Here is a 17,621-nt window from a genome sequence, read left to right on the forward strand (position 1 = left end):
TTATGCTTTTGCTTACCCTATGCAACAGGTTAAGCAATATCTTAAGCAGTGTAAATTCATACATTTGGGATACCTTTTCACATTTTTCTCTCTAAAGCTTCATTGTTAATATCATTTTGAGCTAATTTTGGAATTCTTGAGCTTATATTGATTTAATCCCCAATTATATATATTTCATTAATTGATTAGTTCACACAATTTTGCCCATCTTTGCATTCATTTTAGACATTGAGGATAATGTTTCATTTGAGTTTGGGGGTGAGGGCAAAATTTTTGCAAAATTTTAAAATTTTCTTTAAAATTTTCATTTATTCATTTATTGTATTTCATTCATCCATATATAGATAATCCATATACTTATACATATACCACACACATGTCTATACTCATACACATACATTTGCATATAGTTTTCATATAGATTACACTTAATTTTAATTTGATTTATGCATTCATTTTAGGATCATGCATATCATAAAAATAATTTTTACCTTGTCCTTAGAGGATTGAGAATTGCTTTGAAGAGTAATTGAGCTTACTTTTAGAAGGGTTTGATGGATTGAAAGTTCTAGATAGGTGCAAAGTTATTAGATTCTTGCTTTAGTTTATATCTTCTTAGCTAAGGGCCACCCAATCAATTGCATTGACTTTGAGTGCTTAGAGAAAACTCTAGGGTGAGAAGTAGCTAATTGATGTCTCACCAATCCTAGAACAATCTTTCAAAACCTTTCAAGGCGAAATCATAGCATGCACTTGAAAAATAAATGTTCTAGGCATTCTTTGAATTTTAAACCATTATTTTAGCCTTAGCCAACGTCACTTAAAAATTTCCCTTTAGAACCAATTTGAGCCTATATTTATCCCTCTTATTTCTTTGGAACCCACATTAATGCCTAGCCATAAACCCAAACACTTACCTACCCTCCATGAGAATAATTCTTTGAGTGATAGATACACTTTTTTAAAAAAAAAAAGGGGCTAGCAAATTCAATTATGGTATGTAAAGTAATTCACCACCCAAGTACACAAAGAAATGAGTTTGGGGGTGAATTGAAAGGGACAATTATAATTCAAAGTCAATGTTATTTATGTAGTCCCTTTAAAAGCTTCAAAATTATATGCTAGCATTGGTGAATAGTTATAAAGTTCCTTCTCCCAAATGATTCAAAAAAAAAAAATTATGTGTCTTAATCTTTTAATAATTTGATTATTCTCATATTTTGCTACCTTTATCCTTTTCTTGTTTGCCACATTATCACCCCCTTAACCCCATTACAACCCTTGAAAAGTCCTTTTGATCTTTTGATGGTGTTTTGCTACATTAGTGGAGATTGGAATAGGAGAATTGCCTATGGGATTGTGATATCATTAATTTGAGACACTTTAGTTTGTGGATTACCCTATAGTCTATTTAGGCATGATTATTCTTTGTGATTGATTGGTTTGGGCTTGATGATATGAATAATTGACCCAAGGCTAAGCGGTGATAACTTTGGTAAGGATTGAATTCTTTGCATCTTGAAAGTGGGTATATGGTTTGTTGGTGGCTAAAGGTAAGCTTAAGAGTTTGGATAAGTAATTTTCATAAATTTAAGGTAAGGTACCCCAAATTACATTATTTGTTTTTAATTTGCTTGAGGACAAGCAAAGGTTTGAGTTTGGGGGAATTTGTTACACTCATTTCATATAGGCATTTTAGGGTAGTTTTGCATCCATTTTGCCCTTATATTTTAGTATATTTTATGTTTTTAGCTTTATTTTAGCTTATTTGTTAACTTTAGATACTTTATATTTGATTTTTGTAATTTTGTTGTTTTTGATAGGATTTTGTGGCAAATCGAAGATCAATGAGTGCATTAGGAAGTGATTTGAAGAAATTTGGAGTTCTTTAAGCATAGAGGAAAGTTGAAGAAATCAAGCCTTGAAAGAGCAAGTTAGTCGAAATTTGCTTGAGACTTTGCTTAAGATCCTACTTAGGGTAAAGTGGCAGTGTTTAAGGTGCAGCACAAGTCAAGCATGAGCAGAAAAGTCTATTTTACTCTAAGTCTGCCGAGATTTGCTGAGGGTCTGCTTAACCTTAAGCAGACAGTGCGACCAGAGGCTGAAATTTGCTAAGAAGTTACTTAGGGTTAAGCCGTACCCTAAGCAGACTGCCCAGAACGTGAATAATGCTGCTGACTTGGATAATTTTACACCTCATTTCCTATCCACTCTTTGGCTCTTATTTACTTTTAGGGCAACTTTTTGGGACCATATAAATTCATCATTTCCTAGTTTTTGCCACAAGAGGAAAGGGAGAAGAAATAGAAAGGAAAGAAAATATAAGAGAGAGAGGAGGAGACGCCATTTTTCTGGAGAGGAGCTGCTGCAACCATTTTTGGAGCTCCAGAAAGTAGAGTTTTAGATTCTTCTATCTGGGTTTTTCTATTTTAGTCCTCTTATCATGTTTTTCTTTACTTTTTCATCAATCTTTCTTGTAAATACCATCATGAGTGAGTAAACTCTTTAGATTTCAGAGTTGGGAAATATGTTTAAGATTAATTTATGGATTTGGACTGGGTATTTCCTTATTTTACATAAATATGAGTTTTGATTCCTTCCTTGTGTGCTTGATTTACTTGCCTAATGTTGGTACCCATTGGGTATTGTGTTAACCTTTGATTGAAGGACCGAAAGGTGAAAGTCATTGATAGATAATCAAGGATTAGAACTTAAAATCACCTAGATTTAGAAATAAACTAGGATTTTAAGAGGAATTAGTGATTGGTTACAAAACTTAATGGGTTTTAGAGTAATCAAATAACATACGAAAGTAGTTTTTGTTATTTTAGAACACACTTTGGTTTGCTTGAAAAAGAAATCAAAGGAATTTAGAATTAATCACCTTCAAACTCTATTTTTCCCTAAAAATTAGAATACCCAAGACAAATCCCAATTAATTTATGCATAAACCCCCAACTCTGGAATCACTTTTAACATAATTAGACTTTCATTTAAATTACCCATTATTAATTTAGTTTAATTGTAAACTATATTTAGAATTTATTTGCTTGCTCTTTACATATTCCAATTAGATTAATCAATTTACTTCGCTTATTTACATTTACCATTCATTCATTAATCATTAGCCCAAATAATCGCTTCATTCATAGTTTGGTACTCAAACTGCAAATCATCGTGGGAACGATACTTGATTCATCACTTTATTACTTGAGACAACCCGTATACTTGCGGATTCGCCCCATTAGCTGCTGGATAGAGAAAAATAGCCGACATCGATCACCTAATAATTAAATTATAAATTTATTAGTACTAAGTCAAAATAAAACTCTAAAGAGACAACAGACAACCTAATTCATGTCAGAAATCCGGCAGAGTTTCCCCTACACCTGGAACCTACCCAACCTGCAAAAGGGTTCAGAATACACTTCTATATCCACAAATCTCACAATAGCAACTCAATCACATCACAAGGCCCCTCCTGGGCCTACCCAACAGTCAACGACCACAATTTGAAAAATTATAATTTAGCCCCTATAACTAGCCCTTTTTCAAAAACTACCCAAACGAGCTGTAAAAATTCTTCCTTAATAGACTATTGCAAAAAAAAATTATAATTTTCTGATCATCCATGAATATTTTATGAATTTTATTCTAAATCGGTATTAGTCGAAAATGAGCAACTTGGAGTTTGAGTTTACCTATGCCAATTCTGACACCTGGAACGCGTCCAGAACGCCTGAAAATGCTAGGACTGACAATAATATTGACCACATTCTGAGACGAGCTGCCGGATCTGGCTAAAAATGCGGTCCCAACGCCGGTGAGCTATCCTCGATCCGATCGCAATATATCCGATCGGATATGTGTATGTCATTTGTTTATGCATCTAATATGGCTTACTTCAAAGTGCAGAAATGAGATCAAACGAGAGGGCACGGTCGTGGGAAGTCGGTGATGAACATGCTCGATGGTGACTACAAGTGAACGTTTCATTAATATATTACTGGCCTATTTAATATTGCTTTTTTTTTAGGAAGGGGGGGGGGTGGGGGTTATTATTTATTTATTTATTTATTGCTATTTTAGGGTGACTGTGGAAGTTGTCAATGAGGGTGATAAAACCTAAGGTGATGAGAAGCCCGTTGGAGAGGAGTAAGCAATGAGATGCAAATAAGGAGGCCACTGCTAAAGAACCTGAAGAAAAGGAACCAGAAGATAAGGTGAATGTTTTTATATATTAGGTTAGCAATGATGTTTTATTTGTCTGTATCATTTCTTATTTTACTTTTGGTTTCTTTTGTTCGAGAGAAGATGCATATTACCTAAAGATTGATCTTTTTATTGTTTTCTGGTTGTCATTTTCTTAAAATGGGTGGTTATGAGGATGAAACTAATGCCATTTTAAGATTAAATTGTGCGTGTTGCTTTCATTCGAGAGTATATGTTCCGAGTAGTAGTTGTCGTTGGCATTTGATAATTGGGTTTATATATAGCATATTTCTTCTGCTGCCAGAAGTTCTAAATGTGGCAGACCGAGCTTCCAATTGTAACACCCCAAAATTTTAAATTTTATTATTTTATGAGTATTATTGATATTTTAATTTTATTTAAATTTTAAGAAATTATTTGAGATTTTTCGGATTTTAAAAATTGGGTTCGATTTTCCGAAAATATAAACTTGGATGATTTTTAAAAATTAATTTAAAGACCACATGGCAAAACTAAAAATATATTTGGAGTCTAAGAATTTTTCTGAGTTTTCTGAAATTTTTTCGAAATTTTTGGACCTCGTTTTCAGTCCCGAGGCAGAGTAAAAATTTAAAATTTTGTATCCTAAATCGAACCGACCGAATCGAACCGAACCGGATCGGACCTGTCGAATTGGACCGGTCTTCTTCTTTTTCTTCCTCCTCCTCGCGCGCGTCCCGACCTCCCTCCTCCCCTTGCCGCGCCGCCGCCTCCCCTGCCACCCCAGCTCGCCGGCGCCCACCAGGTCATTCAGGACCTTGCATGATGGGTTCAGGAGTATGCTTCAGGTGTGACCAACCAGGTCACTTTGCTAGGGAATGCCCCGTGTTCAGTGAGCCACAGATGGGGTCACAGGGTTCTGTTGCAAATGTTCCTCGTCAGTTGTATCCGAGTACTTCCAGCATGGCAGGCAGTCAGTTCAGTGGCCAACAGGGCCGAGGACAAGGGGGACGTGGATTTGGAGGCAGATCAGGAGGTAAAAGTCAGTATCAGGTTTCTGCCACTCAGGGTAGGGGTCAAGCTCGGGTTTTCACCCTGACCCATCAGGATGCTCAGGCTTCAAATGCAGTTGTGGCAAGTATTCTTCTGGTCTGTTCCTATGAGGCTCGTGTTTTAATAGATCCAGGTGCTACGCACTCATTTGTCTCCCCTGTGTTTGCCATGAGATTGGGTAGAAGCCCTACAACTTTAGAATGCCCTTTGTCGATAGCTACCCCACTTAGTGACAACATAGATGTAGATATGGTTTTTCCGGGTAGCCTAGTAGTAGTGGACGGAAAGATCCTCCCAGCAGACTTGGTTCCTCTACTAGTGATAGATTTTGATGTGATCTTGGGGATGGATTGGTTGGCAACTCATTATGCCACTTTAGACTGCAGGAACAAAAAGGTGTATTTCCACATACCTGGTGTGAAAGAGTTTAGCTTTGATGGTGACAGGAGCGTGGCTCCATATAATTTGGTGTCAGCAATTAGTGCTAGAAAAATGTTGAGGCGTGGATGTCAAGGGTATTTGGCATTGGTAAGAGATACATCTGTAGAAGGTGTTAGCATGGAAAATGTTCCTGTTGTCAGAGAATTGATGGATGTCTTCCCTGAGGAGCTTCCAGGGTTGCCACCAGGAAGGGAAATAGAGTTTTGCATTGATGTTGTACTGGGTACAAACCCCATATCAATGCCGCCTTACAGAATGGCACCAGCAGAATTGAAAGAGCTAAAGGAGTAACTACAGGAGCTTTTGGACAAGGGTTTCATACGTCCGAGCACTTCACCCTGGGGTGCTCCTGTGCTATTTGTAAGAAAGAAAGATGGGTCACTGAGGTTGTGTATTGACTATAGACAGCTGAACAAGGTGACTGTGAAGAACAAGTATCCACTTCCTCGGATCGATGACCTGTTTTATCAGCTCCAAGGGGCTAGATTCTTTTCCAAGATAGACCTGCGATCAGGCTACCATCAGTTGAGAATCAGGAATGAGGACGTGTCCAAAACGGCATTCAGGACAATATATGGTCATTACGAGTTCTTGGTGATGTCTTTTGGACTCACTAATGCACCAGCAGCCTTTATGGACTTGATGAATAGGGTGTTCAAGCCGTTTTTGGACCGTTTTGTCATCGTATTCATTGATGACATTTTGGTATACTCTCGGACTGAGGAAGAACACGTGTGGCACTTGAGAATGGTGTTGCAGACTTTGAGGGAGCACCAGCTAAATGCCAAATTTTCAAAATGTGAATTTTGGCTAGAAAGCATCTCATTCTTAGGACACGTGGTTTCTAGTGAAGGTATTCAAGTGGATCCCAAGAAAATTGAAGCTGTAACTGATTGGCTTAGGCCTACAACAGTCACTGAGGTGCGAAGTTTTCTGGGTCTAGCTGGCTACTATAGGCGATTTGTGCAAGATTTTTCCAGGATAGCGGCTCCCCTAACTAAGTTAACACGGAAGAATGTCCATTCATTTGGACAGATGACTGTGAGAAGAGTTTCTAGACACTTAAGGAGTGTCTAACCACCGCCCCTGTGTTGACACTACCAATGAGTGGTGAAGGATACACCGTGTATTGTGACGCCTCCAGAGTTGGCCTAGGGTGTGTTTTGATGCAGAATGGAAAAGTAGTGGCTTATGCTTCAAGACAGCTGAAGAGGCATGAGCAGAACTATCCCACCCATGATTTAGAAATGGCAGCTGTAATCTTTGCACTAAAAATCTGGAGACACTACCTGTATGGTGAAGTGTGCGAGATATACACCAACCACAAGAGTTTGAAGTACATCTTCCAACAGAGGGATTTAAACTTGAGACAGAGGAGTTGGATGGAGCTTCTGAAAGACTATGATTGCACTATCCAGTACCATCCTGGGAAGGCCAATGTAGTAGCAGATGCTTTGAGCAGAAAATCTTCTGGCAGTTTGGCGCACATTTCAGCAGAGAAAAGACCATTGATTCGGGAAGTACATGAGTTATTGGATCAAGGTTTAATCCTAGATCTTTCAGATGAGGGGGTATTGTTGGCTCATTTTTCAGTGAGGCCAAACTTGCGGGACAGAGTTAGAGTTTCCCAGCACAGAGACCAATAATTGATGAAGATCATAGAAAGAGTACAGCAAGGTGAAGGTGGTGAGTTCGGGTTTGCCAATGATGGCGCCCTTATGCAAGGTTCTAGGATATGTGTGCCCGATGTGGACAATCTCAGAAATGAAATCATGCAAGAGGCACAATATACACTGTACAATGTCCACCCAGGCTCTACCAAGATGTACCATGATGTGAAGGATAGCTATTGTTGGAATGGCATGAAGAGAGACATAGCAGACTTCGTGTCCAAGTGCTTGACTTGTCAGAAGGTGAAGTTTGAACACCAGAGACCGTCAGGGAAGCTGCAAGAGCTCCTTATCCCAGAATGGAAGTGGGAAATGATCACTATGGATTTTGTGACTAGGTTGCCTCGTACCACGCGAGGATATGATTCGATATGGGTAATTGTAGACCGTCTAACCAAATCAGCTCACTTCTTGCCTGTGAAGACTACATATTCTATGGCACAGTACGCTCGACTCTACATTCGAGAAATAGTCAGATTGCATAGAGTTCCGGCTTCCATAATATCTGACAGAGGGCCCCAGTTCACTTCTCGATTTTGGAGAAAGTTGCAGGAGGCACTTGGCACACAGTTGAACTTTAGTACGGCTTTCCACGCTCAGACAGACGAACAGTCCGAAAGGACAATCCAAACACTGGAAGACATGCTTCGCATGAGTGTTTTGGATTTTGGAGGTCAATGGGATGATCAGCTAGCTTTGGTGGAGTTTGCTTACAACAACAGTTACCATTCCAGCATAGGGATGGCACCCTATGAGGCACTATATGGAAGAAAGTGTAGGTCTCCTCTGTGTTGGACGGAAATGGGAGAAGCGAAGGTGCATGATGTAGACCTAGTGCAGTACACTTCAGAGGTAGTTCCTTTAATCAGGGAACGATTAAAAACAGCTTTCAGTAGGCAGAAGAGTTATACAGACCCCAGATGGAGGGATGTGGAGTTTGCAGTAGGCGACTATGTATTCTTGAAGGTTTCTCCGATGAAGGGAGTTATGAGATTTGGAAAAAAGGGCAAGTTGGCACCTCGATATATTGAACCTTTTGAGGTTACAGATAGAGTTGGAGCAGTTACCTACCAGTTGGAGCTACCACCCAACCTTTCTCATGTTCATCCTGTGTTTCACATCTCCATGCTCAGGAAATACATTCCAGATCCTTCTCATGTACTACAGCCGGATGTAATAGAGCTAAAAGAGAATTTGACATTTGAGGAGCAACCTGTAGCCATAGTGGACTACCAAGTGAGACAGCTAAGATCAAAACAGATCCCTATGGTTAAGGTTTTATGGAGGAGCCGGTCGGTGGAAGAGTGTACCTGGGAGTCAGAACGGGACATGCGTAGCAAGTACCCTTATCTGTTCAATGTGTAATCTTGTACTTTATTCTGCCTTGTGTAAAATTCGAGAACGAATTTTCTGTAAGGGGGGAAGAATGTAACACCCCAAAATTTTAAATTTTATTATTTTATGAGTATTATTGATATTTTAATTTTATTTAAATTTTAAGAAATTATTTGAGATTTTTCGGATTTTAAAAATCCGGTTCGATTTTCGAAAAATATAAACTTGGATTATTTTTTAAAATTAATTTAAAGACCACGTGGCAAAACTAAAAATACATTTGGAGTCTACGAATTTTTCTGAGTTTTCTGGAATTTTTTCGAAATTTTTGGACCTCGTTTTCGGTCCCAAGGCAGAGTGAAAATTTAAAATTTTGTATCCTAAATCGAACTGGCCGAATCGAACCGGACCGGATCGGACCAATCGAATCGGACCGGTCTTCTTCTTTTTCTTCCTCCTTCCCGCGCGCGTCCCGACCTCCCTCCCCTTCTCTCTAGTTTTCTCTCTCCTCCCTCCTCCCCTTGCCGCGCCGCCTCCTCCCCTGCCACCCTAGCTCGCCGGCGCCCACCCCCAGCCGTCCCAGCCCACCGGCCGCTGCCTGGAACGCCGGAAAACGGCACCCGAAGTGGAGCGACGTGCTGCGCGACCGTTAGTCTTCCTGGCCAAAATCCGGCTGATCCGGCCAACAATCGGACCGGGTCTTGTGTCTAAACTCATCTACTTGTCGAGAGCTTTTCATAGACACCAAGAACACCAAAATCCATTGAGCGGTTTGTCCAATTTTTGCCCGGGAAGTTTTAGCCCATTTTGACTTTCGGGCTAAATTTCTCGCAAACCGTGAACCCCACGAGAAAACCGAGAGTACCAGAGCGCTCCACTCGTCGAGAACTTCGCGGGGATATAAATTTCAAAATTTTTCGACACCGTTTTTTGGTGGGTCCCACGGAACTTCGCAATATTTTTCCGAGCATTAAATAAGCTTAGAAAATTCTAAAAAATTTATGTACTAACCCCCGTGTTGTGGGCTTCGTGTAGGTATCCTCAATTCGTGGAAATTCGACAGTTGTCCGGGTTTTTGAATTTCCGGCCAGACAGACTCGTTGCCGGAAAAGTCTCCGAATTGGATCGAGGTTTTGGCTACCCTAACATTGTCAGACATCCCGAGCGCGTTCCTGAAGTCGGAATCGGCAAAGGTAAACCCGAACCTTGCTTTTTCATAATTTTCTAGTGCTTAAATAGGATTAAAAATCCATAAAATATTCGTGGTAGCTCAGAAAATTATGATTTTTTTTGCAATAGTCTAGTAATATTGCTAAGGACCGCGGGGCAAAGTTTTAGAATTTTTAGAGCTTATTTGGGCAGTTTTTGCAAAAAAGATCAATTATAAGGACTAAATTGAAATTTTACATATTGTGGTGGATGACTGATTTGATGGGCCCAGGAAGGGCTGTGTGATGTGATTGAGTTGTGGATATATGGATTGTGAATATAGAAGTGTGTTATGAGCCATTTTGCAGGTTGGGTAGGTCCTAGGTATAGGGGAGACTCTGCCGGATTTTCGGCACGACTTAGGACGTATTTGGTCTTTTCTTGATTTGTATTGAGTCATTTGTATTAAATAATTGTAATATAATTGTCAGGTGAGCTGGGATAGCCTTCTTCCTTCGCCCAGCCGCCACAGTGACCGTTGTCAAGTCTGTGAGTAAAATATTAATTTTAATTGTAATTTCACTATTATTATATGTTCAAGCATGTCCATGCATCACTTATATGTATGTATCTATGTAGATAAACTCTAGGCACGTTTTATGTTGCATTCATAACTGTTAAAGTGCGATGGATGTTGTTGTGGTAATTTGGAGCAGTGTGCGTGCGTTGGCGTGCGTGTGATGTGGTGTGGACTATGGATAGGACGGGTACACACGGCTTGAGATCTTCGCTGGGACCCGGTCCTTCGGGGTAGTCACGGCTTAAGTTCTTCGCTGGGACCCCGATTTGGTTTATTAAGCGAAAGTCCGGCTTGAGTTCTTCGCTGGCACCAGGTTGGATTTAAGAGAGCTGTATAGGGGATCAGCTCCCATATATTATGATTGATATTATTGGGTGTGTGAGTGCTCCAAATTACCTTTTTGCTGTTATGATGTGAATTTATTGCTGATGCTGCATTTCACTCCACAGGGTGCATTAGTTTTAGATAGTTATAGAGATTATGGTTAAAATTGATATTTTACTCTCTGAGTCAAACGCTCACTCCTGTTCAATATTTTTCCAGGCCACAGGAGGATATTTTTGAAGTTAACCTGCTTTTCTCCATCGCAGGTCGTTTTCTCATGTTTGTGTAATTTTATAAACTTCTAGAAATTTCCGCATGTGTTAGAAATATTTAATTGATTCGGGTCTGTAATATAAATTGTTATGTAGACTTGTAAAATTACTATATGCATGTTTGATGGACTGGATGAGGGAACTGAGCTCCCATTTATCTTTATGTTGATATGAGTATGTGGAGGGTGAGTTGAGCTCCCCAATTGATGATATATTTTGTTTACAGGTCGGGTAAGTCAAAAACTCCCCGTTGAAAGGTCCACTTTATGGCCGGACTCCGTCCGGTTGATTTCTTGATATTGGGCCCAAATGGGCCTTAGAGTTGGATTAATGAATAGTTAGGCTTACTACGGGCCTCGGGGCTTCAGGCTGGTCCAGGTCCTAGTACCGGTCCGGCCCATAGGTTGGGTCGTGACACTAATCCTCAGGTTGTCTAGTTCCAAGTGAAAGGTTCTCTAATGTCTTTTCGTGTCTAGGACTGCTGTTGTGAAGGTTTGAGGTAGAAAGGCTTCTAGAATGTGTTCTTAGTGGTCCTCACAACTTAAAGTCAAGAGTACTTAGACTGATTTGTCGTTGTGAATGTTAAAATGCATTGTCTATGAACTCCAACTGCCAATTTTTTAACTGACAATCTAACTTTGGGAATCAAAGATCCAATTTTTTTTATTAATTTGTGCCAATCAGTAGCAAGTTGTTATTTATTGAAAAGTTAATGGCTTATTCTACCTGCTACATCCTTTCTATTTAGGAAATGACTCTTGAAGAATATGAGAAGGTGCTAGAAGAGAAGAGGAAGGCCCTGCAGCCACTCAAGGCCGAGGAAAGAAAGGTGGATACTAAAGTGTTTGAATCCATGCAGCAGATCTCAAGCAAGAAGGGGAATGATGACATCTTTATTAAATTGGTGAAGTCTATTGTAATCCTTCGAAGTTTTTAGCTATTATATTGTAATCCCTTCAAAGTTTTTAACTATACATTGATATTATAAAGCCATCATCAAATAAATTAAGTGTTTTTTTTCTTCTAATTTCCATTTTCAAGGGCTCTGATAAGGATAAGCGGAAAGAGGCTTCTGAGAAGGATGAGAAAGCTAAAAAGGTACCACCTCCTAACCCCAACACTTTTTGTTCTTCCTATCTTTCCAACATGCTTTTGCATTCCAGAGTTTTTCTTTTTTTTTTTTTTTAATTGCCAAAAAAAAAATCTTGAACTTATGCAGTTTTTCAATTCTATCAAAAAGTTTTAATTTTAGCTATTAGGTGTTTAAACTTTGAAGATTTTTCAATTTATCACTGAATTGTTTCCGAGTCAAATTTATTCCATTTCCAACGACAACTAAAATAGTGGGAGGTATCCCTAAGCTCATCACAATTGCAGCTTTTATTTGGGACCGATGGCTAAAACTACAGTGGTTGGACAAACTTGAGGGGAGAAGGAACTGAGTTAAAATGATCAATTTACTATGTTAAGCATGCGACCATCATCCATGAACTCTTGAGCACAATATGCTTCTAGTAGTATGATCAATTGATGCAGACAATTGGATTAACTATTAGTAATTTAATCTGAGTAGCTCGTACTGGTAGAATTGAAAGTTAAAACACCTAATTCCTAAAATTAAAACTTACTAATAGAGCAAAAAAGAGATTAGTTATATGTTAGTTACATGTTTATTTTGTTTTAGTGTGATTCTTTTCAGTAATATTGTGATAGTCTTGAAATGGGCAGACCGAGACATCAGTGGCCGTCATAAGTGACAAGCACTTTCTTACATTATTGTTCTGTTGTGCTCACGAGGAGCATGGACAATGATTCACAAACTTTCATGGAGTCCTCTTGTTTGCAATATTCTTATTTGCTCTTGTTTTTTAACTATAGGATTCCATTGGTCTTTGGGTTGTATGTATAAGAACTGGAATTACTCTGCTTCTTTCCTTGTTTGTTTTATCATATAATGTTGCTTTCACTGTATGTCTATGAAAGTAAATACTGACCGGTGCATCTGAAATGTTCTGATGGTTATAGTCTGTCAGCATTAATGAGTTCTTGAAGCCTGCTGAAGGGGAAAGGTACTACAGCCCAGGTGGTCGTGGGCGAGGGCGTGGTCGTGGTGCCAGAGGATTCAGTAACAGAGATGCAACGAGCAATGTGGTAGCTCCTTCCATAGAAGATCCTGGGCAGTTCCCGACCTTGGGTGGCAAGTGAGACCTTTTAGAACCCCACATTAGATCTTCTTGGTTGACCATTTGTGGGCTCTTTTTTCGTAAATCTTGGCAGGAAGTTGACTACAATAATGTGATTTCCTGAATTTGAAAAAACAACTTCATTTTATGCTTTAAAATGTATATTTCAGGTATTTCATTTGCTGCTCTCCCTGTAGTCACCTTTAAATGGTATGATATCATTTTACTGTGTTGAGAATTTGTTGCATATGAAATGGGTTATTTATGACTAGAAATTGTTGTTAATCAGTTTTGTTTTCGAATAGATGGAAGACTAGTGATTTATTTTTGCTGAAACGAAACATTACAATTAAAGTACTTGGTTTTGTCCAAATTATTCTACACTTGAGAAAGAGTGAGTGGAGGAAGCAAAAATTAGAAGATAGGATTGGGCAGCATGACGGTTCTTTGTCAATCTTTCAACCATGTTTGATGACCTCCTGGGGCGGGTTGGGAGAGGTTAATAGATTTTACGTTTAGATCATAGTTTGTGGTGTCTTTGGTTTGACGCTAGCAGCTTGAATTTTTTATGTGCGATTTATTTTGCTTTCTTTAACATTTTTAAAATTAGATAGATTAAAAAGTATACAAATCGTTGAAATTGATTAAAAAATAATATAGAAATTTATTATTATTTAAAATTATTAACTTAATTAATTGGATTTATTACAGTTCTATTAAAAATTCTTTTAATCTAATTGAATTTGTACAAAGGTTAAATTTATTATAAATATAATGAGCCCCCCAGGGGATTTATAGAAAGGATATTACTAACTCTAATTATATTTTAAATAGAAATACACTTCTCATAATATTATCAATGTGAAAATTACCTTAATTAATTAAGAAGTTATTTATTAATATAATAAATATAACACGTGACAAATTATAAAAGCATAGAATGATGAAAATTGTATTTCCTTTTGTTAAAATTTTCTAATATTCCATCTATATTTAAGCAAAACAGGTGAGATATTTTTTTGAAGTTTCCATGCGGCAGTTTCCATTGAGAATTTATGTATTTTATATATAAGAAAATTTTTCATTTTGAAACTTATTTTAGTTAAATATTTTAAAGCTTTCAAAATTTAGTAATATTGTAAATATAATAATATTATTATGAACATCATCAATTCCTTAATCATTGGTAAGAATCAAATGCAGATTCCAAACTTGAGGAATTACCTCATGCGGCAGTTTCCATTGAGAATTTATGTATTTTATATATAAGAAATTTTTTCATTTTGAAAATTATTTTAGTTAAATATTTTAAAGCTTTCAAATTTTAGTAATATTGTAAATATAATAATATTATTATGAACATCATCAATTCCTTAATTATTGGTAAGAATCAAATGCAGATTCCAAACTTGAGGAATTACCTCAATCGCCCTAAAAGCTTTTAATTTTCTAGTTTACTCCTACTATGGAATGTATAATAAAGGGAAAAAAATGCAATTTAATATAGAGGAAGTATGCAACGCTGCTCTCAAATTTCAATAGCAAAAGAAACAAAGTGTATTATTGGAGCGGCAATTGCATTTGCAAACCAGCCAGTGAGAGTGAGAGACGCAAACATGGCAACGGCTGCAGAAGATGAGTTCTACCTTCGATACTACGTGGGACACAAGGGAAAATTCGGCCATGAGTTCCTTGAGTTTGAGTTCAGACCAGATGGTAAGCTTCGATACGCCAACAACTCCAATTACAAGAACGACACCATGATCCGCAAGGAGGTCTTCCTCACCCCTGCCGTCCTTAAAGAGTGCCGCCGTATCATCTCCGAGAGCGAGGTTTTCTTTGTTTCTTTTGCTTCCTCTTTATTTTATTTTATTTTTTCTCTAAAATGCTGCTTTCTCTCTCTTAGGGTTTGTTCTTCCCTTCGCCTCATCTGTCTGAGGGCTTGCAATTGTCATTTCAACTAATTGTCCTATATATATATATATATAAACCCCCTCAAGTTCTAAACCGGGCAACATATATTCATCTATATTCTTTGGAATATTTTTCTGAGTTTGTGAATCTCACTTTAGGGGTTTGCATCGAAGCTTAACTAGAACCTTGTGGAGCTTGGGGTTTTGTTTTTCTCAGTTCATCATTATATTTGTTGCATTAAAGGAATCGCTGCTCCTTGTAGTTATGAAATCAATGGTCTATTTGTTGAGTTTTAGGCTTTTAGCTTAACAATAACGTTGGAGATTTTTTCTTCTGAATTCCTGATTTATTTGGTTTGCATTTGGAGCAGTTTATTTGTTACGTGTATTGAGAGCGCTTGTGCGCTGGAAATATGCTTATTTATTTTTTAAATTTTTTAGTAGTTATGTGATTTATGATTTGGTTCAAATGATTTTGTTTCTCAGATCATGAAGGAAGATGATGCCAACTGGCCAGAACCGGACAGGGTTGGGCGACAAGAGCTTGAAATTGTGATGGGAAACGAGCATATCTCCTTCACTACCTCAAAAATTGGGTCTCTTGTTGATGTCCAGAGTAGTAAGGATCCTGAAGGACTTCGTATCTTCTATTACCTTGTTCAGGTCAGCTACTTTCACATTTATACTCCGCCTTTCTATGTGTTTTTCTTTTGGTTTATATTGCTTATATTGGTTAGTGTTGGACATAAATTTTGCTTTCACTATTCTTTAGTTTACTTGGTATAAGTAAACATCCAGGCTAATTTTTATGGATAGAACCTTTAGACAAATAGATATAGTGTATAAAGGTTGCCAATATCATTTACCTGATTTGTGATGCTGATTCTGCTGGGTTGGATTATTTAACGAACCCATAACACAAATGGGTATTGTTGCCCTTAAAAGAAAAAATATTGTATAGTGCAGTCATGAGCAATGGGCACTGTTGCACTCAAAAGAAAAAATGTCATGGGCAATGTATTAATGTATAGCAAATGCTTCTAGACGACTTTCTTGGTAAGGACTCTTGTTTTTTATATGATTTATGCCCATGACAGCATTCAGAGGGCCTTTTGCTTTGATATTCTAATTTTGTCTAATGTGTTGGTTATCATATTTTTGTTAATACATCGTTACCACTATTGAGCACATCAACATTGGGAGTTTTACTATAAATGCTGGTTCTTAATGGCGTTTTATGTGGTTGCAGGACTTGAAGTGCTTTGTCTTCTCTCTCATCTCACTACATTTCAAGATTAAGCCTATTTAAGGGCTCTTATGCTGTCCATTCGATTTGTATCCGGGGATTATTTTTGTGTTTGATTTTTGCTTGTAAGATTTGTTATTTCAATAACTTGATGGTTTTACTGCCTTTCGAGAACTGTTTGAGGCTGTGTAAGGATGTATGGGCATGTGGTTACCCGATTGAGAATATTTCGAGGAACTGTTGGGAACGTGGAAATAGCAAAATTAATCAACGTATTAGAAGGTCCATCTATCTTCAATCTTACTACACATGGTCCCGATTGCAGGTTGTTTTTCTAGTTTAAATTTGGAGGGTTTTATTAACCTGAGCACAATTATAACTCCAGGCAGTGTTAAACATTAACCTTAGTCCCGATTGCAAGTTGTTTTTCTAGTTTAAATTTGGAGGGCTTAATTAACCTGAGCACAATTGTAACTCTAGACAAAGTTATTAACCTTGAGCAAGAATGAAGATTTTGTTTTGATTGCTTTTCAAAGGGTTATACATCAACAGCATCAAATCCGAACAATTAACCCTACAACGTGAACGCATGATAAAATAGAGTGCTAAACTAGGAAATTTAATGAATATCGGACAAATTACAGTAACCTTGAATTGTACAAACTAGTACTCCAGGTAGATGAGAGGATTTGCTTGCTAAAAATGATAAGCTGTACACTTCTCAGACCCTATTGGAATATCTCTCAATCATGTGTGGATTAGATCTTGAATGTTGCATGCAATGCTTCTTCGGCCAACGAGTACACAAATGAAGCCTTTCATATTTAACAGACCAACAAAATAACAAGTGAAATTTTACACAAGGTGTGGATCAGACCACCACCTTTTTACCTCAGATTTCCACCGAACTTCCTTGAGCATCCCATCCAATCCATAATCCCTTTCCATAACAAGTTTGATTCCCTCGTCCGAGTACCATCCAACTCCAATGCAAAGGATGCCATCCTTGCCAACATCAACATATCCTGAGGCACCATCTGGTAGCCAAAGGAGAGTCACATCCTGCATGTCTATTATCTCCTCCTCCCCAAAGTAGATTGGATTTTCAGGCAAGCTCCTCTTTTTCAAGGTTTCTGTACTTGAGATTGCGAGCCGCAAGAAAAATAACAAACAATTATGGGGGATTTTTACAAAAAAGGTGCAATAAAAAAATTATATCAAAAAAGGTGAGTTTGAAAGTAATTATTAAAAAATAGTGAACTTT

At 37.9% G+C, this 17,621-nt stretch overlaps 2 protein-coding genes across 3 annotated transcripts in view; both read left to right on the forward strand.

The window, feature by feature from the left end:
• The window catches only part of LOC110635845 (RGG repeats nuclear RNA binding protein A), a 73,968-nt gene that overhangs the window by 40,213 nt on the left and 16,134 nt on the right, over positions 1 to 17,621 (forward strand). The gene's annotated exons all lie outside the window — the stretch shown is intronic.
• On the forward strand, positions 14,713 to 16,642 carry LOC131177859 (protein mago nashi homolog). Its single transcript, XM_058142988.1, has 3 exons — positions 14,713 to 15,030; positions 15,598 to 15,774; positions 16,361 to 16,642. Exons 1-3 carry the CDS (start codon positions 14,713 to 14,715, stop codon positions 16,418 to 16,420), a joined length of 555 nt encoding a protein of 184 aa, XP_057998971.1. The 3' UTR covers positions 16,421 to 16,642.

The sequence above is a fragment of the Hevea brasiliensis genome, chromosome 2, assembly GCF_030052815.1.
Source record: "Hevea brasiliensis isolate MT/VB/25A 57/8 chromosome 2, ASM3005281v1, whole genome shotgun sequence".
Taxonomy (NCBI): Eukaryota; Viridiplantae; Streptophyta; class Magnoliopsida; order Malpighiales; family Euphorbiaceae; genus Hevea; species Hevea brasiliensis.

Bases quoted from the DNA above. Each gene is read 5' to 3' on its own strand.
- LOC131177859 (XM_058142988.1), top strand. From the start codon at position 14,713: ATGCAACGCTGCTCTCAAATTTCAATAGCAAAAGAAACAAAGTGTATT. The intron at 15,031-15,597 runs GTTTTCTTTGTT...TTTGTTTCTCAG, and splicing joins GTATCATCTCCGAGAGCGAG to ATCATGAAGGAAGATGATGC. The intron at 15,775-16,360 runs GTCAGCTACTTT...ATGTGGTTGCAG, and splicing joins TCTTCTATTACCTTGTTCAG to GACTTGAAGTGCTTTGTCTT.